Raw genomic sequence first — 26,291 nt, forward strand, 5'->3', positions numbered from 1 at the left:
TCAGGACAGAGCCGGCAGGTGGACTCTTCCACTGCTATGGACTTAACCCTGCTCTTACTGAAGTCACCGCTGACCTGGCTGGGAACAGAGCTAGCCCAAAAGTTCTGGCTATTGAAAAACTCCCACCCTGCCCGTGCAGTCACTGATTAAAAGAGGCAAGCCTTGCCTAAGGAGTTCATGGTTTAAGGGAAGTTAATATTCAACTGGGGACAGACACCCTGAAACCTTCCAACATTTTGTTGTGCTCAGAGAATTCCTTCCTTCCATCGCGTTAGGCAAGCGGAAACAACAGGTGCGAGAGGGCTGCGGCACGGCTGCGGAAGAAATATCCCTTCCGGATACAAGTTCCAGCATCTTTAGAACATGACCAGTCACTGCTTATGATAAGTGATTGACAGCCTAGAGGGCTGCCAAACCCACACAATAGATCTCCAGACTGATTAGGAAGCTGGTTCTGCCTGTCCTACAGCTCATTAGAAACTCATGTCAAATACCGATTTACCTGGTCAATTAGCTTCTATTACAGGCTCTCCCCAGGAAAATTTCCCTTTCTTGGCAGGCCGTTAACTGTCCTACTTTGCTCTAAAGGGCTGAACATGCTCTGAAGTCCTACTTACAAAGATCTCTGCACGGATGGGCTTTAAAGTAGATCCATATTCTCTGAGAACCACAGCAGCACTCGCCTGCCACTGCAGATCACTAGTACAGTATCAATGAATATATGAATGGAGGAAATCTACGGACCAAAGACTCTGTGAAATGCTGCCGAAAAGCCACTAAAAATACCATGCTCCCAGACTTGGCACACTATGACCTATCACTTGAGCAAGAAGATTTCAGACTCAAGTCGTCTTGAGGAAGGAAAAAAGGTTCAGCTGCTTAACATAACCACCAGCTGTTTATGACCATCCCCCCTTATCTCGCTCCTTTTGCTTCCACTGAAGAAAAACTCACTGACTGTAAATAGGAGTGACCAGGTAAAATGTCAGACAATTGGATTTCTAGGAGTCATGGAATGCAGCAAATCCAAGTTCTCCCCTGCTAGGATCATAGTAGTAGAACAGCAAGACCATCCACCCACAAGGACAGCATTTGAGTCTCCGGGTAGCCAGCACCTCCCACTGCTACACTGATATCACAGCCAACTGTAGCCTCAAGGACAAGCAGCAGTCACACATTTTGCTGAAAATATTGTGGACCTGATTCTTAAATTGACCCCCAACAGCCCTTCGCACTGCCTTGACAACGTAAAAGACCTGAAAGGCATTATAAATGTATGCCCACTTTACGGACCCTTCATGCTGCTAGATCAGTGGAAAGGGGCCTTAAGCGCACTTTAAAATCAGCCCCCTTCTGATTTGGCTGGTCTGCTGTAGTCCTTTCCTGAAGTTATTTATCAAGGAGAGAAAATTTTCAAATGTTAAAAAGAAAAACCCCCATCATACTTATGCAAACTGGATCTGTACTCACAGAGGGCCAGACATTCCTCTGATGTAAACTCGCATAGCTCCTTGGTCTTAAACGAGATGTGACCAGTCCACCTCTCAATGAGATCGGAAATAGACAAAAAAGACAAAAAGGGGGGAAAACCCACCATTAAATCCCAGTTACCTCCGTTAGAATGTGCTCAGCCCCTAACTTTCCATGCATGGGACAGCTTTCTAGCCCATCTGTTCAGCAAACACTCCTTTCACTGGGAACTTCTGGCATGCCTTGCAGCTTCCGAGAGCAGTACAAATACGGAGCACTAGTCCTGCCAGGTATTTCCCTGCAACGCTTTAATATAGCTTCCTCGGGGGCAAGAATCAAAACCTGAAAGACATTTAACTTCTTCCCCTGCCCTTCCTGGTTCCCCACAACTTCTCTCCAGCAGACCTGCTTCAAAAGCCCACAATACAATGAAGTCATATATGACCCCTCGCTGGCCTTAAAGTTTAACTGTTTGGAGACTGGCCCTGAAAGCTCATGTGAACAGTGCAGCTGTTGTGGCTTCATTCTCTCGCAGGCATCTAGGAAAAGGGGTGCTTAAAATACAGCGAGTACAGGAATAAAAATACAGTGCTTATTCCTGTCTTTAAAGTGCCAGCTCTCAAAGGTGCGAACACACACGCGTAAGCTCATTTCCAGCTTTATCTCATAATTCTGCATTGAAACCAACTCTCCTCCTGTTCACAACTGATACAGCAGCCAGGGGCTCTGCCAAGTGGTTTAAAAGCTATGTGCATTGTATTAGCTATCCATGGTGCACCTTGTCACGAAAACAAGCCACCATTCATATGCTGCTCCCTGCAATTGTTTCCTTCTGTCTCTTCTCCACGCAGGCAGCTGAGAAATGCAGAGTTAACTAGCAAGAATGCAGCAGTGCTTGACTGGCAGCCAGACACGACCAATGGATGAGGACAGATTGCAGTCTGCGCCAGGTACTCAGCAGGCCCTAAAACAAAGCAACTCTGTGGAGCTTAGTGAATGGAGGTCTGACAGTGTAGGCCACACCCCGAAAAAACATTGATTTTTGTCAGGGCTCTGACAACACAGCCCAGCTGAGCACCTGACCACCGATGCTCTGAAGGGAAGAGGTGTGATCGGTTTTCTGCTCAGCTGCTGCATTGTGGGGTTATGGTTGTTTTGCCAGCTCCTAGAGTTTTAGTTGCGTGTTTTGCTCTGGGAGGGGGCTGGGAACAGCAGTCCCTCTGGAGCCTGCTTTTCCGCTTTTCTTATTTTATATGTCACTGCTGATTGAGGAAGTATAAGCAGTTTCACAAACCCACAACATCCCACATGCACGAGAAATACAGTATTAGCCGGGATGAAAGTCGGAGTCAACCCTTTTTTGTGTTGAGAAACGTTGCGTACCAGTGCGATTTTTCCTCTTCCCCACCCACACTTCACCCCAGGCCCTGTGTCCACTCCGCCCCCTTCCCAAAGTCCCTCCTCCCCTGCACCACGTCCGGCCCTCGTTTCCCACCCCCCAAGAAGCCGTCCCCCACCGGTGGGATGCAGAGTGTTCCAATGCACCAATCCCACGTCTCTGTCCAGTCCCTGAGTTTTAATGTCTATCCGAGTTATGAATTAAGCTCCTGGGGAAAACAACAGGGAGTCCTGGGACACCTTAAAGACTAACGATTTTTTAAGGCCAGGGTGGGGAACCTACCCCAGCGGCATGAGCCAGCACTGGTGATCCAGCCATGCAGGGCACGCTGGATGGAGTGCTAATGTGGGCTCCCCATTGCGCGGTCAAGGGGAGCCCCGAGCCTTGCAGGCCTTATCAAGGCAGGCTGCTGGCCACATCCAGCCTGCGAGTTCCAGCTGACATGGGGGGAGGGGGAGGAAGAGGCTTTGCGAGCGGCCGGGTAGTGCTTCCTGCAGGCACTGCCCCCACCTTTCCCATTGGCTCAATCACGGCCAATGAGAGTGGCATGGGGCGGTGCCTGTAGGGAGCGCTTCTCTGCAGTGCACAGAGCCGCACAGAGTCACCTACGCCCCACTCCAGGAGCCATGCCAAGAAGGTGCCCCCATCCCCTGCCCCTACCCCCAGCTTCCTCCTACACCCTCCTTCCCACCCAGATCCCCCCTTTCCTGTACCCACTTCCTGCCTAGACCTCCCACCCTGCACTCTCACTCCCCAGCCTGCTTCTGCAACTTCCCTCCTGCCCAGATACCACACGCCTACCCCAAGCCCCCTCCCAGGCAGCCCCCTCCCGCATACCAAACTCCTCATTTTGGCCCCATCTCAGAGCCTAGGGGGACCCCCAAAATCCACCGGCCCTGAGCCTCAGTACCTCAGCTTCAGGGGAGGGTCTGTTTTTCCTGCTCGTCAGTTTCAGTGCCACATCTGTGAAGAGTTTTTATTTTTTTTCCTTTGTCACATGGGGGCCAAGTCGGTGGTGGTTGTTTTGGGGGCGGGGAGGTTGCTTACTTTCGTGCGGACATCAACTGATTTTTCTGTGGGTCAATGGCCCCCGACTCAAAAAAGTTCCCCACCCCTCTCCTAGCGCATCAGCTTTTGTGGGCTGCACCTCACTTTGTCAGATGCAGGCATACAGGAAATCAAAAGCTTAGGCCCAAATGTTGCGTCTCTAAGGTGCCCCAGGACTCCTCCTTGAGTTTGCTGAAAAAGACACTAACACGACTACCTCTCTGAAACTTACGCGTGCAGGGTTATTCTACATCTGAGTCACCGTTCTCAGTCTGCACAAATCCTTCTCGAGAGGAGCCTGTCTGCCACCTGCTAACCTTCTCTTTTTCGCCTGTGACTGCAGCGGTTTTAAAGGCCACTTTACCTTCTGTGGCCTCTTAGAATGCACTGACTATTTATGCCACGCAACAGTAAACTCTTTTATATCCTGCAGCTCCAGGCCCGGGAGGTTGCCGGATATTCAAATATTCTGGATAACAGAGAGGAGTACCTAGCAATGCATGACACAAAAGCAAAAGAAGATTAGATACTGTGGCAGATCACAGTCTGCAGCTGACAGGTGCCTGAGGGAAGGGGGAACATTTTGGTTTTGTAGGAACCCCTTTTTGTTCCCTTGGTTAAGTTCCCAGAGAGTGCAGCCTTGCAGCTGCATAGGGAGCTGGGGCTCATCAAGGGTCAGCCAGCATCAGGCTGAAGTGGAAGCACCAGGGACTAACAAAGTCCTTCAGGCTTTTCTGTAAAGGGCTTTCCCCAGGCAGCAGAAGGAGAGGAGTGTGGTGCCCAGCACGAATGAGGCTGGAGGTGCGGAGAGTGGAGACCAGACCCCAGACCACACCAGACCAGACCCGAGCATAGCACAGTGGCATGGTACTGGGGAAAGGTCTCAGGTGGTGGTGGTGGTGCGGTGAAAAGGTCCAGGGAAAGAGAGCTGTCATGGAGTAGGTGCAAAAAGCTCCACTGGCTCCCTCCCTGCCTAGTGTCCCTGGACTGGAGTCCAGGGCAGTGGGTGGGACTGGACTCTTCCCCCCCACCCCCCATCTCTCCCTGGTAGGGCTGACCAACTGGGGTAGGGATGGAGCAGCTCGAGGCAGGAGGAGAAGGGAACCTCCTCCACCCCAAATTCGACTGGCCTATGATGAACATGGCTTGGTAAAGGGAGACCCTTGCCTTCAGGAAGTTCCAGGGCAACAGGGGAGTCCCTGAGTCTTGGAGACCCAGCCGCCTGTAAGCACAGGAACCTTTAGGGATGGTCGAGGGGTCTGTCACAATATTAAGTAACAAAAATGTATGCAGAGTACTTTATTTGCCAAAAACAGTAGCACTGTACACTGTAAACTTATCCTGTGTTTGCTGTATTTATTTGTATTTACTTCACCACACTGTACTTACGGAAAATGTATCTACAATTTACATATGGTTCAAATGCCGGTTTTTTGAAAGTTCTGGGTGATGGAATGCCAGATACAGAAGAGTTTACTGTATTTGCCATTAGTTATGATACCCTGAGTACCTTTCCAAGACCTGAAGATCTTGGTGTCCCAAGAGTTTGTCTCTCTCACCAACAGAAGGTATTCCAGTAACAGCTACTGCCCCACCCACCTGGTCACTTTGAGCCTGGTCCACACTACATTCGGTCGATATAAGGCACCTTAATGCTGAGCTAACTCTGTAAGTGTCTACACTAAAATGTTGCTCCCACTGATGGAACTCACTTACTACATCAACTTAACTCCAAACCAGGTCAGTGCAGTGTCAGTTGGTAGGCAGCACTTACTTCAACTGTTGCTGCCTCTCAAACAGTCCCACAATGCCCTGTGAGGACAGTGAAATCGGTACAATCGCTCCTGCTGAAGATGCACAGTGTCACCACAAGGAGCGCAGTGTGGATGTGTAAAACTGATTCTTTTACCATGTGGGTGCATGTTGATGTAATTTAGGTCAACTTAATTTTGTAGGGAAGACTTGTCCTCTCAACTTGATGGTAGGCATTTGATGTGTTAATTTTCCATAGCAACAACTTCACATTTCTTGAAACCATTCTGACCAGTGAGACGCAACCAACAGCCTTGCAGCTACTAGACTGAAAAATGCAGGCTGGAATTTTCAGATGAGCGCTGACTCAGGAGCCCATCTCCACACCTTCGGGGGGCTCTCCAGACCAGGGGAACCATCAGCAGGGTGGTTTATGGGTGATTTCTGTTCTCTCTCTCTCTCTCTGCCACCTGAGCATGGCGAAGGAAGGGGAGTGAGGTCAAAAGTCCAGCCAGTGTTGCCTGATGCTTCTCTAAACAAAACGGGATGAGCTCATTTCTTAACTGTGGATGCTTCATCCCCTGCGCTTTTATGGTAAAGATTTGAAAACCTGCTAGTGCTTCCTGAAAACACAAATACTTTAGAAAGCAAGCAAAGAAGTTGCATTTGGTGTTCTCTTCAAAGCTGTTAGGAACCATTTTTCTCTTCAGTTTAAGGGGAAAACTCTGAGAACCCCCACCCCCCCCCAAAAAAAAAATCACACATGCAAATTCATGCTAAGGAGAACCTGCTGCATTCTGGGAGCTTTGTTGTAGATTGTTGCAGAGAACCTTGAGGTTTGCTTTTTTATAAAACGGGGTGATAGCAATATTTTAAATTCTGTGGGTCTAAATTAAAGCAGCTAGATAAAAATGACCTGGTTTTCTGCAAGCCTGAGTACCGGAATTCCTGTGAAGATAACGGCAGCTGCTGGTTGCTTAACACTTTTGAAAACCACGTAGTCTCTTCCACACCTAATTATGGATTTAAGAGTCCAACATCAGGAAATTGTGACCCAAATCTTCACATTCTGAGATCAACCTCCACCACTTGGAAACCTTCAAAAAGATCCCGGAACAGGAGCCATGTTTTTCTTCTCACCCCAAAGGTAAATCTAATGAGAACAAGGGCAGAGTGTTTTTAAAAACAGTATCTAATAGAAACTAGCAGCCCCTGGTTCAACAATACAGGAAACACAGAGAAGTTGAGAAAGGCACCAGCCGGACCTACCAGGAGTCATGCTCCATTGTCCTGCATTTTGGAGAGGCATTTACACTGGATGATGCAAAATGACACCAAATCAGAACGGTGGCCTTTTGCTCCCCGTTTGCACTGGTGCAAGCCACTACAGAACGGCCGAGCAATGGGGAGTCGGACATGATGTCTGGGTTACTGCAGTAAAGGCACGTGCCTTGTCTAACCTCATCGATCTCAGAGCTCGCACACCCTGCCACGCAGGAGTGACAGGGAGACAATGTGCCACCTTGCAGCTCTGACTAAACAAAAGCCTCCATCTTGACTTCAGCACGCCTGCCTGTCGCAGGGAAACGATAGTTGCACAGACCGACCGGCTCTAGCAGGAGAGAGAGCGCTCGGCTGTTCAAACCCACAGGACGTACACGACTCTCTTTCCCCAGGAATACAAGCAGCACCCAGGCCTGGTCCCACTGCAGCACTCCCCTCTTCCAGCCAGCAAGAAGCAGCCTCAGCAAAACCAGCGGGAGAACTGAACTGCACATGTGAAGAGAGGACTCCTTTTAAAAACAAGCACATCTCTATGTCACAGCGGCTCCGCAGAACTCCGGCACAAGAGCCTGCAAGCAGGCTGATTTCGGCACAGGCAAGTGCCCCTTTCCCGGCCCCCAGCTGGGATCCTGCAGGCCATTGTCACAGTGCGCCTGCTCTCCTGCCACACACAGTTTGTGCGAGGACTTACGGACATAGGCCAGGTCAGCAGCTGATAGGCTGGCAGGGGAGAAACACCCAGAAACAAAGGCGCCTACAGGAACTTGTAGCCTGAAAGGTTCTAATCGTGTTTATTATTTATTCAAAGCCACGTGACTGGCCTTCGCACAGCAGTATTGCTCCTTCATACAGTGCTCCTACGAGCTGTACTGCAGACAGGGAGGCTCCTCTTCTGCATGTTCCTTAAAAGACTGGGTTAAATTAATACAATGCATTACGCTCAGACTGATCGGCCACTCGATAGTCATATCCCGCAGCCCCGGAACCGGGAGGTTGCCGGATGTTCAAATATTCTGGATAATAGAGAGTTATAGATTGTGTTTGTTTTTTGGGGATCCTTCTACACCTAGCAATGCAGAACGCTAAAGAACAACAAGATTAGATGTTAAGGAACAAATAAAAATGTATGCAGAGTACTTTGTTTGCCAACAAAAGTAATATTGTACACTGTAAATGTAACCTACACGTGTGGTTCACTGTCCCCTGTAGTGGTACCTAGACCATGTCACAGAGACAGAATACGTGTCCTCTACAGCCTAAGCTGAGAGCCAGCTGGCCTCTAGCTGTAAAGGTGCTTATGCTAAGCTCCAGAGGTCCCAGAGTGGAGTCTGCCTGTGGGCAGTTACATAAACTTATACTGTATTTCTCTATATTTACTTTCGCTATACTGTACTTGTGGAAAATGTAACTAACATTTACGTATGGTTAAAATGCCGGTTATTTGAGAGTTCTGGATAATAGAATGCCGGATATGAAAGAATTTACTGTATCCAGATCCTGATTCTCCGCTGGGCTATGGTCCCTTTGCACAGCCAGCCAGCATGTCATAAAAGGGCATCGGAGAGAACGTGAAAACCCGGCCTTTTGTGTCTATCCATCAAAGCACACGAGATGGTTTCATTCCGCCTTTGCAAAGATCAGGAGCAGAAGAAAATGTCAATCAGCTGCTTCCCCTTTCTTTAAAGCACAAAACTGTTTTCAGTTTGATCGTGGAACTCATTAACCCTTCCAGGCCAAGCCAGTGCCTTTTGCATATTGATTAGATGTAAAGAACCAGCTGTCTTGCACGATCTGTTGCTCCACATGCCAGGACCGGCATCTGGAAAGGTTTCTCTCACACTCTCCCTCCCAAATCTGTTTCACTGGATCTGGAGAGAGAGTACATCATCCCAGGTGGTTATAGATTGTGTTTGTTTTTTGGGGATCCTTCTTCCTGACTGTTCTCACCCCCCTAATAACCCCAGCACCTCTCTCCCTTTCCCCACAACAGTAAGAACAGCTCAGCCCTGACTTTCACACCTCCTCGACCCCATTTAAAAGTCAGAATCTCATCCCTGAAACTCAATTTTTATGCATCAGCCCTGCAAATTCTTTAAGCCTGGTGGTTGTCTCACTGAATGCAGTGAAACTGATCAGTACCTTTAGCCTTGGCCTGAATACAGATCTTAACTGGCTTATGCATTATAAAGGCAATTTCCCCACCTCTGATAGTCGCAGGAATGAGACACATCCAACTTGATTTGCTTCATTAACAGGTCCTGCTAGTGACAGGTAACTCCCCGGACCCCCTGTTATATAAACCCTGGTTTCTGTTTTTCCATTCCATTTCCATGTGAAGAACTGGGTTTTACTCACTAAAGCTCATCACCTAATAAATCTGTTAGTCTCTACGGTGTCACAGGACTGCTGGCTATTTGTGAAGCTACAGACTAACATGGCAACCCCGCGGAGACCTTTTATCAAGCCCCTGTGTAAATCCATAAAGGACTGGGCTCAGCCTGCTCTCTGAGTGGACCAGAACACCTGCGTGGACCCTCCTTCTGGTGACCACCCTCTGAATAACGGCACCAGGAGGATCAGCCAGACAACAAGCTTTAGAGAGCCTCACTGGAGCTACATGAAACAATGGAAACACACCAGGAATGCAACCTTGGGCCCACTGCCGGCAATGGTAAGGCTCCAATTAAATTCAATCAGGCCTGGATTTCACCCTTTATCTGCAACAATATACAGCACACAGTGGCACCTAGTGACTGCCTGGTATGCTGCGTGTAAGTCTCTCATTACAATGCCTACCTCCTGTTTGGGAATATGGACAGACTAGTGAAGGATCTCATGATAGGAAACAGCCAAAGAATTAGGGAAACACGGAAGCTGGCAAAACAATGTATTTTTTCCAAATCTCCTGGTCAAACCATTTTAACTGAAAATTTCCCATAAAATTTAACCTGAGGCATGGGAAATTTCAGCCCAAATAAAAGTTTGGCAAAAGTAATTAGTAAACACAAACAAGGTCTCTAGAGTGGGAAGTACTGGGCAACTCATCGACAGAAGTTGCTTACTGCTCGAAAAAATGTTCAGAAACCAGTTAAGATTGGTTAGGAGGAATATCCACCCAGACAGACCATTAAGAACAAAGAAATACAAATGTAACACACCTTTACACCCACATGTGCCCTTCAGCACTCTGACAGCTTCCACTCCTCTGTAAAAACACACACTTACATGTGCAGTAACACATCATATACGGCACGTTCCTTACCATTCAACTATGACGCATAATTGTAACTCTGACCTCAGCAACATTACCATACGTGTCTGGAGGTTTTTAAATGAGGAGGTTTGGAACAGAGCAGGATAAGAACCATCTGGCGTTCAAATCAAGAGAAGAAAGTGGGGACGGCTAGGTCACACTCTCAGAAAACCGTCATTAAATGTGATCCGTCAAGCTCTCAGATGGAACCCACAAGGAAAACACAAAAGCGGAAGACCTTAGACTACATGGAGAGGATCTACGGAGACTGAAGAACAACAACTCGGGTACTCCCAGAGTCAGCTGGAAGTTTTGTCCTGAGACAGAGTGAAGTGGAGGAGACTTGTAGATGTCTTATTCTCCACCCGGAGTACCAGGGTTTAGTCAAGTATGTCAAGTCATTGTTTGTTTTTAATTATCGTTATTTTAATTAGGTTAGTGCTCTGGTGTTCTGGGTATTGGTCACACCATACTGGATGTCTAGAGTGAGACAGCTCACTTCTTCCTGTACCTAGTTTGAGGTGGGTTTGTGTTTCCTTGCCAACAAAGTGCTCCAGCTTCTGATGTTGTGAAGACAACACAACTTCACAGCTGTACCAGTTACCTTTCACCTATTTTTTTTTAAAGGAAGTGGTGGGAGAGAAAATGAACGAGAAATGCCTCTGTAAATACAACATAATAGTTGCAAACTTAAAACAAACTCAAGAAGGGCAAAGTTAAGGCTTGCATAGCAACGTTCTCCTCCTTTCCATCTTCCAAGCAACAAAGGCAAAATTTCCCAAAGAATCTAAGTGCCTGAGGACCCATGTTCCACTGATTGATTTCAGAGAGACAGCTGAAGGACACAGCAAAGGACACTCCGGCCTGTGCCAGCTGAGTCAGGCATGCAGGACTCAGCTGGTGGGGTCTTTGGTTGCTATGTAGACTTCCCGGCTGCCACTGCCTTCCACATGAACTTGTGCCTGGCCTGTGTCAGCTGACTCGGGCTCACTGGACTGGAAAATCACAGCATATGCATCTGCCTGCACTCTAAGACCCCCACGAGAGGGGCAGGTCTGGAGCCCAGCTTCCAGTGTGAGCCCCAATACACAGGCTACACTTTCACTGACTCTCAGACTGAGCCCAAGTCAGCCAGCCTGGGTCAGTTGTGGATCTTTCCCTGCAGCGTTCATGGACCCGGAGAGCCTGCCTGAGTATTCCGCAATCCCAGAGGCAACTTCCTTTGCCTCCAGACAGCCAAGTGTGGGCACCATTCAAGTTTTCCCACAATGCACCATGAAGAAAAGGTTAGAGCAGCCACATTTTGGGAGGGCACTAGGCAGCCTGAGATATGGGTGACTGGGCTCAGGCCCACATAATGCAACATGGATGCTGGAGCTCCAGGCTGGGAGCCGGGGTTCCCTCCATTTTTCTCCATTCATGGGCAGAATAAATTTTGTTATGTGCACCAAGGCATGAGCCCATGTGCACCACCAAATAGACACACACGCTGCCGACTGTGGATGCTGTGGGCATTCTGTCAATCAGCTGGGTAGCATCTCAGCCTCTCCTGGGCAGCTGCCCAACTGCTCATCTTATAGGGAACACTGGTTGGGATCCAGGGCTCAACAATTCCCACCCTGGAGTACACAAGGGTAGACGCTCAAGCTGCAGCCACAGTACCCACAGTCTGCTAACCTGAGTACTACGAATCCTGAATTGCCATGCAGTGTAAACACACCCTGAAGGGCCAGGCTGCTTATTTCCCGGGCAAGTCCTTTCTAGTCACTGGCTGCTAGGAGCTGCAGTAATGTAACTGCTTCCCACAAGGATCTGCCCATTCCCCTTGCCTTTCTGCTGCCGTGTCTTGGGGTCATTCCACTGACCGGCATTTCCGTGGCATTAAGGGCTGCCGGTTTTGGGCTCTATACAGGTATCTGGACTCTTCCTGTCTGCAGCACAGCCGATACTGCTCTGTGCCTATTTGTGCCACAACCAGGCAAGCTCATACCAGCCCAGCCTTTCCTGGTCTCTCTGTTTCTCAAGGAACAAAAAGCAGGATGTGCCTCCTGCTATCTCAGGCCTGCCCTGGGTGACAACTGCACCCCCTGCTCAGGCTGCTAGACGTCTATCTGCTTCTGGTCCCATCTCTTCACTTTGGGTGGCAGAGCCTTTTAAAACCCTTTGCGGATGGCCCGTCAGCTATCAGAGCTTCCCTCATCGGGAGCCATTTGTAGCTTCCTCTATAAACCAAGTGGCTTGTTCTCTGCATTGCTGCCGCCCTTGGTGCACCCCTCTAAGCACAGGGCCTCCTGCTGCTGTTGATAGGCTGGCAGGTTGAGAATAATTTGAGTTTAATGCTTCTGTGTCTGACTTGCCTCTTTCCTTTCCTCCCCTCTCCGACCCTGCACTCGGCAGCCTCCAATCCAGAGCAGTGTGGGATCATCACTGACCAGACTGGCGTTCCAAAACCAGGTACCTGCTTGTAAATACACAACCTCCTCTTGTGTTTTCTCCATCATTCTTCTCCAGTTCGGCCTGCTTGTCTCTCTCCTCACCTAGCAGGCACCATGGCACACTTTCGTCCAGGTAAATATGTTATTAGCTACTCTGCTCTTGCACCGTGTCTACCAGAGAAGTAAACTGCCTTTGACTACCTGTGGGAAACTGAGCACTTCTGCATGAAATCCTGACCCAAATGAACTCAATGGCAACACTCCACTTAACTGCAAGGAGGCCAGGAGTTCACACCCGATCTTTAACTGTCCACCCCGACTTCACCATTCAGAACAAGGGAGTTTTACAAGCCTCTGATAAAATTACTGCTTCTGAAATCCAACTCAGTTGGGGATTATTTTAGCCAAAGGGCTCATTGGCAATCTGACACCCACCATCTTGAGATGTCATATTACAGCCTCTCAACTGGCAAGCACAGAGAGAGCACAGCTAGGCCTGCCAGTAGTGTGGAATCTGTTCATTTCTGCAGCAAAGCAAACCTTTCTTTCCCTTTGTTTTACAGCACGCAGACAGACTCGCTGTTCAGAAACGCTCAGCAGTAAGAACGCTACAGTGCATTCTGAGATAGCGCTGCAGAAGCAAATGCCCATTTAAAAAAAGGTTTTTTTGTTTTGGTTACCTGTCCAAATGAGTAACCTCTGTGACATCTGTTCTGAAGAGGGTGCCACTTACATCCCTTAGTCCACTGGAGGTCTCTCCGCCATGACTCTTGATCTCACCGTTGGTGGGAAGCTTACCAACATCTCGCTGTCCCGATGCCACAACTCTTTCTAAGAACTGGCTGCCTTCCTTCATACGCTGCTGGATCATCGGAGTGAGAGGCATTTCAAAACTGAAGTAGCTATCGGGTTCCGAGTATAAAGTCTCCAGTGATTCTGCACTGTAATATAAAGACGCATTGTCTAGAATGTTTTCAAACTGTGAGCTGTACACATCAATGGAGACTTCTGCATGCCTTTGTCCAAGGCCATCTTCATATCCTCCCTTGGCAGCATCTTCCTCCTCCATGATCCTAGGAATAAACCAAAAAAGAGTCATTTTCACTTCTGTCTGATTAGAACCATTGAGTAAATCTGCTTCTTTTCCCTGCGAGTGAGTCACACTCGTATAAAGCGCCGGAACGGTCTCGACTCCCAGTTACTTGCATAAAAGGCAGGAGGGATACTTTGGTTTCTGTGCTGTGCTGCAGTACTAGCTGGGCTGGGCTAGAGCTCTGAGGCAGGAGGAAATTATGTTCTGGGAGAAAGAAAAGAATAATGATGTTGGCTAAGAAACAACATCAGCTTGTTGCACTCAGACCAAGAGTACTAGTCACAAATTCAGAGCATCTACTCTCCCCCACACCCCCGCTTCACGGCACCTCCACTGACTGCAACACAAAAGGAATGACAGCAGATAAAATGCTTCACCAGAAGCTTAGGTCTATACTGATCCAGACACAATCCCAGGGCAGTGCCAGGGCCTGACGAGGGAAAACTAATACAAATCTCTATTTGTTGCAACCTAATACTCTAATGCAACACAGAGGAATCGCAGGTAAACACTCAGCAAACATCCAACTACCTACAAGTTGAAACTCCCTTATCCTGCACTCTGTTGTCCAGCAACATCCTTCATCTGGCCAGAGAATGGATGTTGTTGGACCAGAGGGCAGCCACAGGATCCCACCCAGGGAATCCTGGCAGCCCTATGGCAGGAAGCTGGCTGGGGTGCAGAGCGCTGCTGACAGCCACAGCCCCACAGCGGGGAGCCGGCTGGGGTGGGGAGCCCAGCTAGCAGCCCCCTGCCTGGCCAGTGAACCCAGCAGTCCCACTGCAGGGAGATGGATGGGCGTTGAGCCCCACCAGCAGCAGCCTTGCAGACCCAGGGGCCCCTACTGCACAGAGGGGAGCCTGACAGCTCTGGTGGGAAGCCCTGCAGAAGTGGGAGCAACGCCCCCGCCACCCCGAGGCAGCTGGCCTGACCTCCCTCATCCGCAAATTCCCTCCTCCAGGACCACTCAGGTCCCAAGGGTGCCAGACGACGGACGTACAAGCTGCTGTACCAAAATCAAAGTGGAAACCGCAGGATTGTTCAGCCTTCTGCAGACGCCCATAACAGGGTCCCAAACCTCCCCCCCGGAGAGCTCTCACCTCTTTTAAGTCAGAGAGGGAAGAGGTACTCAAGAAATCGAAGGCAACCAACCAAGGTTGTTGGGTCTTCATCTGACTTCTAGCAAGCCCGTCCTCCTTCCCTCGGATTTCCTGGCCTCGGGTATCTTTGAGTTAGGGGCATAACCCTCAGCAGCCCTGGCGTAACAGTCTCACAATGGCCTAGGTGATTTAGGAGCCTGTCTCACTGAAAGCCCATAGGGCTCAGGGTAAGTCTTTAAGTCACTTTTGAAAATGGAACTTAGGTGCTCAGGGAAGTGTTACCCTTGGTCCTCCAGGAGGTAACTTAGCTCTAGGGTGAGATGGTCTTCTTCTGTCACGTTAACCTCTGACAGAGCAGCCAGCAGACTCCTTACCAGAGAGCCCACTAATATTTTCCATCCAGGGGTGGGATATATTTTGTTTTGTGCACCCAGGCACGTGCACCACCGAACGACACATGCTGCCTTCTGTGGGCACTCGGCTAATCAGGTCAGCAGCACCTGAGTCTCTCCTGGGCAGCCGGCCAAGCGCTCAGCTTACAGGGAACACAGCTCCTTAAGATTACGGTGTCCCACTCCTTCCTCTCACAGCCCATGACCAAGCCTGCTCGTCACTTACATGCGAATGGGCTCGGAGGGTGAACCAGGGCTCGGTCGGGACTCAGGAGGGACAGGATCCATCCCTCTGATGGAAGGGTGACGGCTGTGAGATGTGACTCACTGCGCCACTGGCGACGGCGCTGAGCTGGGCAGTGTTTTTCATGCAGCAATGACAGGCCTGACCGCTGGGCGCTGCCTGTAGCGGAGGCTCGGCTGTGTGCCAGCTGCTCAGGATGAGGAGAGAGGAAAGTGGGTTGTGGGTGGCGGAAGAGAGATCTTTTGTGGTTAATCAGGAAATTATGAGAGCCTGTAAATGGGGTATTGGAAGAAGTAACTCCTTATTCCTGTGTGTTTCTAAGGGCTCTGTTGCTCCCACAGTCAGCCAGGCTTGGAGGAGAAGCCCCCTACTATGTTAACAGGCATTGGCGCCAACAGCTGCCCAGCACGTTGCAGTGTTGACACGTTACCTTCTGCCCAGCCCCGTGCAGTGTCCCACTTCTCTGCAGAACTCAATTCCTGGGCACCAGCCCCTAGGACAGGGGGCAGGAACCCCACGGCGTGCATCTTGCTGAGGCCCCAAGGCAGAACCCAATCCACAGCTCCTGGCTGGGAACACAGCCAATGGGGGCTGCTGGGGCAGATGCCGGCCCACTCCGCCAAGGGGCAGGGTGTGGCGGCTGCTTCTGGGAGCAGCACCGAGCGAGGGCGGGCAAGCAGTGACACCTGCCTTAGCCCCACAGCACCACCAAATGGCAGCTGGCTGAAGACCGCACCCTGAACACCCTTCTGTATCCCAAACCCTGTCCCTGGTCCGAAGCCCCTGCCAAACCCACTTCCAACCCTGAGCCCTCTCTTGCACCCAAACTCCCTCCCAGAGCCTGCACCCCCAACCCCTTTTCCCAGCCCCACACCAGAGCCCCTCCCTCAGCTGCAGCCCACATCTCAGCCCCTTGCCCCAGCCTCGAGCCCCCTTCCTGCATGCCAAATGCCTCCTCCCAAGCCCCAGAACTCTTGCCACTTTCTTCAGCAGTTCAGTGGTTAGGGCACTGGCCTTATAAGCCTGGGGCTGCAAGTTCCAGCCCTGCTGGGGCTCAAATCTATTTCACGGTAACAGCCTCCCAGGGGCAGCCTGGAGAAAGGTCTCTTGAGGACAACGTAGATGGTCCCAGGCCGACTTGATGACCTCTCAAGGTCACTTCCAGTCCTATGTTTCTGTTCTGTAGCCTCCAGCCCCAGTGTGGAGCCCCATCCTGAATCACAGAGCCTACAATGATGCCCCAAACTGCCAAGCCCAGCCCCACCCTCCACAGGACATTGTGTGGCCCCAACTGAATTCAGAGGCCCCTGAGAGAAAAAAAGGCCCCCCCCGCCCTATGGTATCCTATTCCCTGATGCTTAGACTGCCCCATCTTCCTGACCCTCTCCCCCCATGACAAACCGCACCCCAGGACCTGCTCCCTGTGTTGCTTTTGGACAGCCCAAGCTCATACCCAAGACCTGCTCACAGCGCATGCAACAAGCCCAGGCAGAGCTCTTACCTGCAGCACCGCACAGGGGCCAGGTTCTCCAGCTATACCCCCGGCCCCGGCCCTGCTCCAGTTCCTCTGGGGCACAAACTCGCCCCCCCCAGCCCCTCCTCTGACTCTCAGGGTAGGGCAGGCAAGGAAGGGGCCAGTCAGGGGAGGGAGGGAGCACAGGATCCCCAGTGGTGGGAAGGAGGAGGGAGGGGAGGCCAGTGCGGTGGGAAAGGGACACCAGTCTCCAGGGGCGGGGAGAGGGGGGGCGCACAGGGCTGTGCCCTGAGGAGGGGCTGGGAGTGTGGGAGGGGCTGCTGGGCGGAGCAGTCCCTGGGGCAAGGATCATGAGGGCGGGGGAGCTGAAGTCAGGTGAAGGACTGGGAGCAGCTCCACAGGCTTGGGGCTCTGGTGGCCCTCAGAGGAGCAGGGAACACCTGTCCCTTTCCCTGGGATCAGACCAAAGAGAGACCCTTCTGCTCCAGAGCCCATGGGTCTGCAACATAATACAATAGGTTTGAGTTTCTTTGTCTTCTAGTTTCTGAGCCTTCAGGATGGTCTTGGAACACATTTCTAAGCTTTTCTTCACAACCAGGAGGGCTTACAACTAACTTTTTGTTTTAAAATGGCAGCTGAGATTCTCACATGTTAACATGGCTCCCAGATGTGAGGCTTTAGGCAATCCAGCAAAAACCCTGAGACTTATGATACTATCACAAGAATAAGCAACAGTGTGGAGCTGTTCCACTGGGAAATGGTGGTGAATTCTAAGAGGATTCGAAGTAAACAAAAAACGGGCTCAAGAGGTGACCCTTTCAAAAACCACCTGCATCTGGCCCAAGACCGGAATATGCGCGCAGGTTCACAGGGAGGCCCTACTCTCATTCATCAAGAGGGACACAAACACTTGTGAAGAGAACAGGAGACAATGTGAATAAGGAGCAAACATTTACGACCATTTTATATATCGAATATGTCAATGCCACTCTTCTCTTGCAGTGTGTAGGAGTAGGGTGGTACCCCTTTAAATAACCTGTGAGCCTTCTGGTAGCACTCACTGCGTTCTGTGTTTAAAACCCTGCCAGAAAAGCAGTAGGTATGTGGCTACGCATTGCCCAGTGGGTATATTTAGCCAACCAAGTGCCGGCATTCCCAGCGGTTGCCCAGGTGAGATTCAGGTGCTGCCCAGCTGATTAGCACAGGGCCCACAGCCACCTACAGCGGGCAGCGTGTGTTACTGCTGGTGGTACACAGCCATGCATGCCTTGGTGCTCATAACAAAATTTATTCTACCCATGGAGACAAAAAGTTAGAAGGAACAATGCCCAGAGCACATACAGGTTTCTTCACATTGTCCTTCTTGTATAAGCAGCAAACCACAGAATTCCCCTTCAGTGTTATTGTGCCAAACTTGGAGACTAAATTCAAACACAAAAAGTGGGGAACACAGGCATTTTGGTCCTGCTGCAGTGTAACCCTCAACTCCACATTAGCTGTGCAATCCCTACAGTCATCTCCATAACATTCCAGATAGGAGGCAAATCATATCATCAATCATGTGCATAACAGCCACTTGCACAGTGAGCTAGGCCTGGCCCACACGGGGGAATGAATTCCCAGCCCCAAAGAACATTCTTACCTTTCACTGTCTGTGTCTAGCACATGGTTCTTTTCTTCAGCAAGTTCTTCCTTCACAAAGACCTTCTCCTCCCCGCCTTCAGTTAGCAAAGCTGGAGAAAAGGACTCTGAGCCAACTCCTGCTTTGAAATCGGCCTGGGCTTCGTTCCGAACGCTCTCAGACAAAGTGACTAAACCAGAAGACACCGGGGCGGACATGGAGTGGTTTGATGCCTTGGAGAACTTCTTTGCTACAGGCACAGTCCTTTGTAAGTCTGCACTGGCCTCTAGCACTGAATGTTTCACTCCTTTCTGCTCCTCTGCTTTCTGTATCCATAAAATCTCCACCCCTTGAAATTCGACATGTTTGCTCACAGCTGCCTCTTTCGATAGCCTCCTCCCAGGACCCATTTGCATTTCTCCTGGACTGTACATTGAAAATTCCTTCTCAAAATCCGACCATCCCTCCCCCAGAATACTGGTAATGCCCCCAACTTTGCTGTCTGCCTCCAGGGCTGGCACAGATGGTCTGTGACAGCTTGTCTCCTTCACTATGGGGACTTCCTCGCTTTTATTACTGATGGCTTGCGAGGACTCTGACTGCATTTCTCCAGTTACTGCTGCAGCCAGATCTTTTTCTAGGATCAAATACAATTCCTCCTCAGCTCTGACTTCAGATGGAAGAGGCATGTCTGAGGGTTTTTCTTGGCCTTCTGGAACCAATTCTCTGGCTGCCTGTATGCCTCGGCTGCCAATATTCCCTTCTTTTTCCATCTGCTGCTCTGAACAAAGAGACGTGTTCGCTCCCTTCTGTAATTTCGCAGCTTCTAGCTCCGGAGAAATTTTCATAATCCCGGTCTGTGTATCCACAAACAGCAAAGTTCTTTCTTTTGATGGCAGCCGCTGCACCTCAGGGCCAGGTTTCTGCACATCTGCATGAGTGCCACTCGCAAGAAGAGCAGGCAACTGGTCATCTTCCCTTCTTTCGGGACTGCATGCGACAGCCTCCGCCAGAAACTCAGAGGAAGTCCTCAAGGCTTCTGGCCCTGGCTCCATAGTGCCATACTCCGGAAACTCATTGGTGACGTTAGGTGGGAGCAGAGTGCTGCCTCCATGTCCGCCTGTGGAAAAGAAAGAGAATGTGTTATCTACAGACTACATCTTGTTAAGGATATTTATACCAGCCCCAGTGATCTGCTACCACATTGGCTGTATTGCTTCTGCAAGCCCACTGCAGAAAAATGTTATTGGACGAAGTTCTTTTACTGGACAAAGTTCTTTTTGAACGCTACATTTGAGTTTTGGGGAAGCATATTTATGGAAGCTAGCACTGCCCAAATTAAGAACGCCAGAAATGTTTGCTGGGCTTCACAGGGACCCAATAAGACGGCCCATGTATAGCATGGGGGACATGCCAGATGAGAGAACTGAAGAAAGCAGGTATCCGGAGGTTTAACACCCCTCCACAATGTGTGCACTGAATTGGGTTTTCATGCATTCACGTTACTGTCATTTTCTCTTTATAGCTCTTCTGAAGAGCACTGGCATGTAAAGCAACTGGTTAGATCCCACACATCCCACAACAGAGACAAACAAAACTGGAAACACTAGAAAGATTCCAATGGGCTGATTACAAGGTCACTAATAAACTCTGACGCTGTGGCACTACACGCTGGGCTCTACAGACCGTCTGGAACCAGAGGCTGAATTGCAGGGACACGTGGACATTTATTGCCACACTTCACAGCTTCCTAGTAAAAGATCAGATCCAGTGCCACACAAGAAGGCTGGTTGTTTTCACTCTTGTTTTTCAAGCTGATGAAAACAAAGCAACTGAGAGAACTGACAGCCTGGTTTTCAAAAGAGCTAAGCACCCAGCAGCTCCCATTGTTCTCGGCCTACACTACTTCAACTGTTCCCAATGGGAACTGCTGGGTGTTACACACAGGACTCTCTGTTCTGGTCTGGCTATGGTCTGAAGAAGTGGGTCTGTCCCACGAAAGCTCACCTAATAAACTATTTTGCTGGTCTTTAAAGTGCTACTTGACTGCTTTTTGTTTTGATAGGGTATAGACTAGCACGGCTCCCTCTCTGTTACTACAGGACTCTCTTGGGCACTTCAGTTAGGTGCCTATGTCAAGGCTGAGCTCTTCTGGAAAAATCTGGCCTTGAGTACTTGTTTAGTCATTCAGGGGAAAAAAAAAGAAAGAAAGATGAGCTGTTTTCCATCCCTGTTGAATTGTTCTTATTATTACAACACTGAAATGGGCTGAGATCAACATCAAAACATCCCCTTGCCTCACTCCCTTCTGAACTGTGCCTGAAGAATACATCTGGAGTTGGCTGTGGACCTACATCTCATAAATTTCAACAAATGGGGCCCATAACGGCCATGCGGCCCTAAAGGAAGTGAAATGCTCTTGTACAGACAGCTATGGAGAGCTAGAGGTTGTTTACTTTATCCTTGAGATTCAAAAAAAAAAAAAAAACTCATCGGGATGTTATTAACTGCCCCCCCCCCCCCGTCTTCCACAGAGTCCCCCCATGTCCTTAGCAGAACACCAGGGCCACACACTGCATGTAACCCTAGCACTAAAGAACGATCAAAGGGAAATTTTAAACGTGGGCTAGGCAGGGGCTGAGCGAGCTTTTTAAGCTGCTTGTTCTTCAGCAAAGGTTTTCAAATGCACAGGAGTGAAAGAAGGCCCGACACCCCATGGAGCAGAGGCTGAACATCACCTAAGCCACAGCATTTACCGACTGCTCCCTCAGCACACGGACAGGCCAAGTTTTAAATGAGGAACGGCTTAGAAAGAGAGTCCTGTGAGGATACAAAATTTGTATCTGCTCCCTACCCACCATATGCAAAAATGGTCTGCGGCTACCTGCATCCGATATAAAGCTCCCCTCCACAGAGGGCAGGGATGTACTTGCAAGTAAAGCTGTGTGTCTGTCTCTGATTTTGTGACACCCCTGACTTCTGCAGCCAATCAGGCAGCGCCTGGGCTAGCCGTGCTGGACGTTGGTGGGACAGTTTGGGTATGGAAGGCGGCTCACGGCTGGGGCAGGGGAGTGGAGCATCACTTACCATAAAGGGGCTACTTGGATGTGTCTGGCATGTCCCTGCAGCTCCTATGGAGGGGGAAGCCTAGGGAGGTTCCTCCACACCTTGCCACACCCAGACTCTACCCCTGCTGCTCCCATTCATTGTCGTTCCCAGCCAATGGCAGCTGCAGAGCCAGAACCTGTGGCAGGGACAGCGAGAAAAGGAGATCCATCCCTCCCACCCGTCTTCCCTCCGGTGTCCCCTGGAAGCTGAGCGCTTGGGCAGGTACCCGGGAGAGATTCAGGTGCCACCCAGCTGATGGGCAGACCATCCACAGCCTCCCACAGTGAACATGTGTTTCTATTGGCAGTGCGCATCGGCACAGGCCTTGGTGCACATAACAAAATTCATTCTGTCCATGGATGGAAAAAAAACCAGAGGGACCACTGCTTCCCTCCCTCTAGCAGCTGCTGGGACATGCCAGCTGCTTCTGTGGAGCGGGGCAGAGCCAGTCTAGGGGCGGGAGCCTGCCAGCCCTGCCAACCCTCCCCGCGCCAGGCCACACATCACTGCCCTACCCCTTCTCCACAGCTCCAGCAAGGGGTGCAGGACACACGTCACCACCATCCCTCCCCGCAGGACTCGCGCCACCCCATGGCCGCCACCCGCAACACCTGCAGCCCGTGACAAGTTTTAGCTGTGGTACAAGTCACGGACCTGGCTTTCACTAAAAACAGCCTTGACTAAAACGTAGCCTTACTTACCAGGAGTCCCGTACTTAAATATTTTTGCCTAAGTGCCTTGAAATGGACACGGCTGCTTCTCATATGCTAAAGCACTGCTTGGGAAATGCATTTGTAGAAGCTGCCAGAATGCTTCCAACACGCCTTCAGCTTTGCCTCTGGGAGTTTCCCAAGCTCACTGATTAAATGCTGACCGTAGCAGGTATGTGAGAGGGACAATCAGGGACCATATTTTAAACCTAAAACCTTTGCAAGGGCTTTGTCCATCTCAAAGGTTGAAGCAATCCTAGACAAACAGGGCAGAGCTTAGTTTTCAGGCAGTGCACGTAACACACAGCTGTGAGCTTCCCCACACACCCCATCTGACAAGGCAGCTGGTTGGCAAAGCAGTAAATAACTCACAGAAAGTTTCTGATGTTTTCATTTTTCTCATTGACTCCATGAGCAACCCAATTCCCTAGCAAACCCAAAGCCGCCAGGCCTGCTGTAATTAATAGAACATCCACGGTGCATGCACAGGAGCACAGGAGAGCTTCAATAAATTAATATATGGAGATACACATCTCACGGCGCTGGAAGGGACCTTGGGAGGTCCTTGAGTCCAGTCCCCTGCCCTCTTGGCAGGACCAAGCACCATCACCCTCCACCTCCTTTTTGTTTCAAATCTATTTGCCCCAGCTCTCTAAAGGATTGAGTTCACAGTCCTGGGTTCAGCAAGCCAATGCTCAAACCACTGAGCTATTCCTGAGAATGAGTTTTTAGAAGGTGCATGAGGTTAAAGCAAAACCGAGATTGCAGCAGAAGTTCAAGGTCTTATTTTCCTTTACACTCTGCTCACTTTGATGTCTCTTTGCACCGGCAGCATGGTAAAGGAGCACTACTAAAAAGGAGAATCCAGCCCTTTACCGGAGTTGCAGGGAAAAACAGCAAAGTCATTATCTTAAACTCATTTCAATCTAAAACGCTGCTAAAGGAAACGCATGGAATAAACAATCAAAGCAATAACCTTTTCTGATATGACCTACAGGACTGACTTGCACAGTCAGCTTTACAGGGGTCTCTATTCCCCATAGAGACATATCCTGGGAGGTTGACTAGTGATCACCTGTTCTTAAAAGGCTCGCATCAATGCTTGCAGAGTGCATGCTTTATTTCAGGTAGCCATGTGTAAAGAAGCTCCGAGTTCTTTAAGAGAAACCCCTCCCCTCTTCCCATCCAACACAGCCTGTGTCTTGCCCCCATCCCCCAACATGACTGCATTACAACCAAGGCTAGAAAAGGAACCTCAGAATCAGGTGCTCCTCTGAAGATAAGCAGAAAAATAAACACTGAAAGGATACACTCTGGCAGGTAACACCAATTTCTACTTTCCATTTAAGGGTGTGTCTTATGACTAACACAAAATGAAAAGGCTGGAAGCTAAAACAGCAACAGAGGTGAAGGGCAGGAAAGCTTAGAACCGGGCACATATCTCCTGAGAGCAGCTGGCACTTTTTTGATGCTTAGAGATTTAAATAATCCATTACTTCATCTACACTGGTATAAAGATGATATTTCATATGTAAGTAATCAGCCATTCCCTTTCAATCTCACACAGGAGCTTGATCATGGCATAATAAAGGCTAGGAAGTAAAAAGATAAAATACAATCAACACACATCACAAATACAGAAAGACATTTTGCACAGGAACATTTTTCAAAAATGTCTCTCTCTCTACTAGCTAGCTAGATAAATATATATTTATTTGAACAGTCTTCCTACTCACAGAGATTACTGTAGCTCCAGCAGTTACCCATTGGTCAATGAACACGCACAGATCATCAGTTTATCTATAATGATACATGCTAATTCAATTGCTGCTGTTCTAGTCAACTGGAATCAAAAGAGTTTCAAATTTCCTGGCAGCCCGCTGCCCTGCATTGCACAGGGAGATGTAAATGGCAGCATTCTGAGCATTATGAAACTGACGAGCGAACTGTAGTCTCATTCACTCCACTGCAGAAGCTAAAAAGTCCACCTTGGCAGCTTACAGAAAATAGCTCCGCTAGGGAGTTTCTGTAGTTGGGAAGATTATTTCCGGGGAGATATTTATGTTTAGCAGGAGTTGGTATTATTATAATCAGATTCATCAGCACAGAAGAATCAAGAGTACAGAGGCAGTTCTGAGAGTACAGCCTTGTAAAACCAGAGGCACAATAGCATTTTTGCATTATAGTCATCTCCCCTGTTGCAACAATGACTGTACATAAAAAGGCAGGTTTTCTTATATTTTAATTGCCTCTAAGCCTCTGTGTTGCTCATCATTAGCTATGTTTAAATTGAAAAGATATGAAATATGCTACCTTGCTTTTTTCAGACTGAAGCAAGAGAAAATCTGTTTGGAGAGGGGAAGTATCATTGTTGATATAGGGTACTTGTGTAAATCACTGAACAACAAACTGCAGGCGCTGTGGAATTTTCTTACCGATTTAACCATCCCAAAGGCACCAAACCTCCCTGGAGTGTCATTTTAAGGTGCCTCTAATAATACCGCACTAAGCTGTTTGGTTTTATCAAGTGTAGCTCATATCATACAGAAATGCAACTGGCTCAGGCAATCAGACAGGAGGGATATCTACAATTACCAATAGGTGGGTTTTTTTTCCTGCCATTCTTTAGTTTCTAAATGACGCAACTCCCTGTGCCTTGACTGTTTCTGACAGGCGGATAGCCTTTATTCGCCAAAATACAGGGATTTACGTCATCATTCTACAACTGTCCCATAAAAGTACAGCAAATATCCAAATCTCTCTCTTTTCATTGGCTACAGTGACCTTCCTGCTCTGCCTGGCACCTCCATTCAGGATTTTCAAGCTGTCTGCTAGCCACACAGATATGGCCTGAGCATTACACACCCTTTAGCTGAAGCCAAGAAACCTTCAGTGGTTCACAAACTTTTCAGCATCACGCCCCTCTTTTGATATTTGAGAACCACTCAGCCCCCTACCTCTTCTTTACCATCATCCAAGCCCCTTTCAACAAAAAATTCAATTTGTAATTTAAAATAAAACGCAAAAACTTGATATAAAATGTTACTTAAAATTAAAAATAAGCACAAATGTTTTTTCTTGGCTTCTCTCGGGTGCCTGGTGCAGCCTCAGCGGGCCAGCTGCCTGAGCCCCATGCCAGCCGCCCACCTGCCAAAGCCCTGCACTGCCAGAGCTGCCTGCCTAGCCAACCAAGACCAGTGCTGCCACGGCCAGTCGTCTGCCCGCCCACCCACCAACCACCCATGCCCTGCAAGACATGGGCCAGCCGCCCAAGCCACCTGCCCAAGCCCCACGCTGTCGGGGCCAGCCGCCCGCCTGCCAGCCTCAGCTGCCTGAGCCCTGCGCTGCTGGGGCCAGCCACCCACCGAAGCTGCTCCCTTCCCCCCAAGCCAGGCACCACCAGCCCCCCTGCTCTTACCCCATCACCATCCCCCTCCTCCGAGCCAGCCACCCCCAGCCTTCCATCTAACCCCATCCTCCTCCACCCCTGCAACCCACACTCACTCACCTTTGCAGAGGCAGCTAGCTGCACGTGGTCCTTCGCCAGCTGCCTGCTTTTTATAGCGGATGCACTGGGTCGTCCAAGTAAAATGGCAGTGGCTGAGAGCCAGAAGCAAAGACCGGCTCTTTCTTCAGGTGCGGGAATGATGTGGGGGGGCACTGTGTGGCATTGCATCCCCCATGGAATTTCTTCATGCCTACCCTGGAGGGCCACACCCCCCAGTGTGGGAAACCATGCTCCAGGAGATACATGAAGGAGAGAGAAGGAAAGGACTGGGAGATATATGAAAGGGAAATTGTTTTAAAAGAAGGGGTGGAAAGAGACAGCCAAGAGGAAGGAAGTGGGGCCAGAAGTTCCTGCTCTCGCCATTGTGACCAACTCTTACGATGTCATGACAAACTCCCAAT

At 49.6% G+C, this 26,291-nt stretch overlaps 1 protein-coding gene across 5 annotated transcripts in view; it reads right to left on the reverse strand.

Annotated features, from left to right (window-relative positions):
- PSD3 (pleckstrin and Sec7 domain containing 3) overlaps window positions 1-26,291 on the reverse strand; it is a 136,472-nt gene that overhangs the window by 90,543 nt on the left and 19,638 nt on the right. For all 5 annotated transcript variants that reach the window (XR_012645609.1, XR_012645610.1, XM_074994603.1 and 2 more), the window contains exons 3-4: window positions 18,586-19,684; window positions 13,321-13,713 (exon numbers count right to left, since the gene is read on the reverse strand). Coding sequence is in view for 3 of the 5 variants with exons in the window: in XM_074994603.1 (XP_074850704.1) it covers window positions 13,321-13,713; window positions 18,586-19,684 (1,492 nt within the window). In the remaining 2 variants the exon portion in view is untranslated. The remainder of the gene's footprint in view (window positions 1-13,320; window positions 13,714-18,585; window positions 19,685-26,291) is intronic.

This window comes from Carettochelys insculpta, chromosome 5 (genome assembly GCF_033958435.1).
Source record: "Carettochelys insculpta isolate YL-2023 chromosome 5, ASM3395843v1, whole genome shotgun sequence".
Lineage (NCBI taxonomy): Eukaryota > Metazoa > Chordata > Testudines > Carettochelyidae > Carettochelys > Carettochelys insculpta.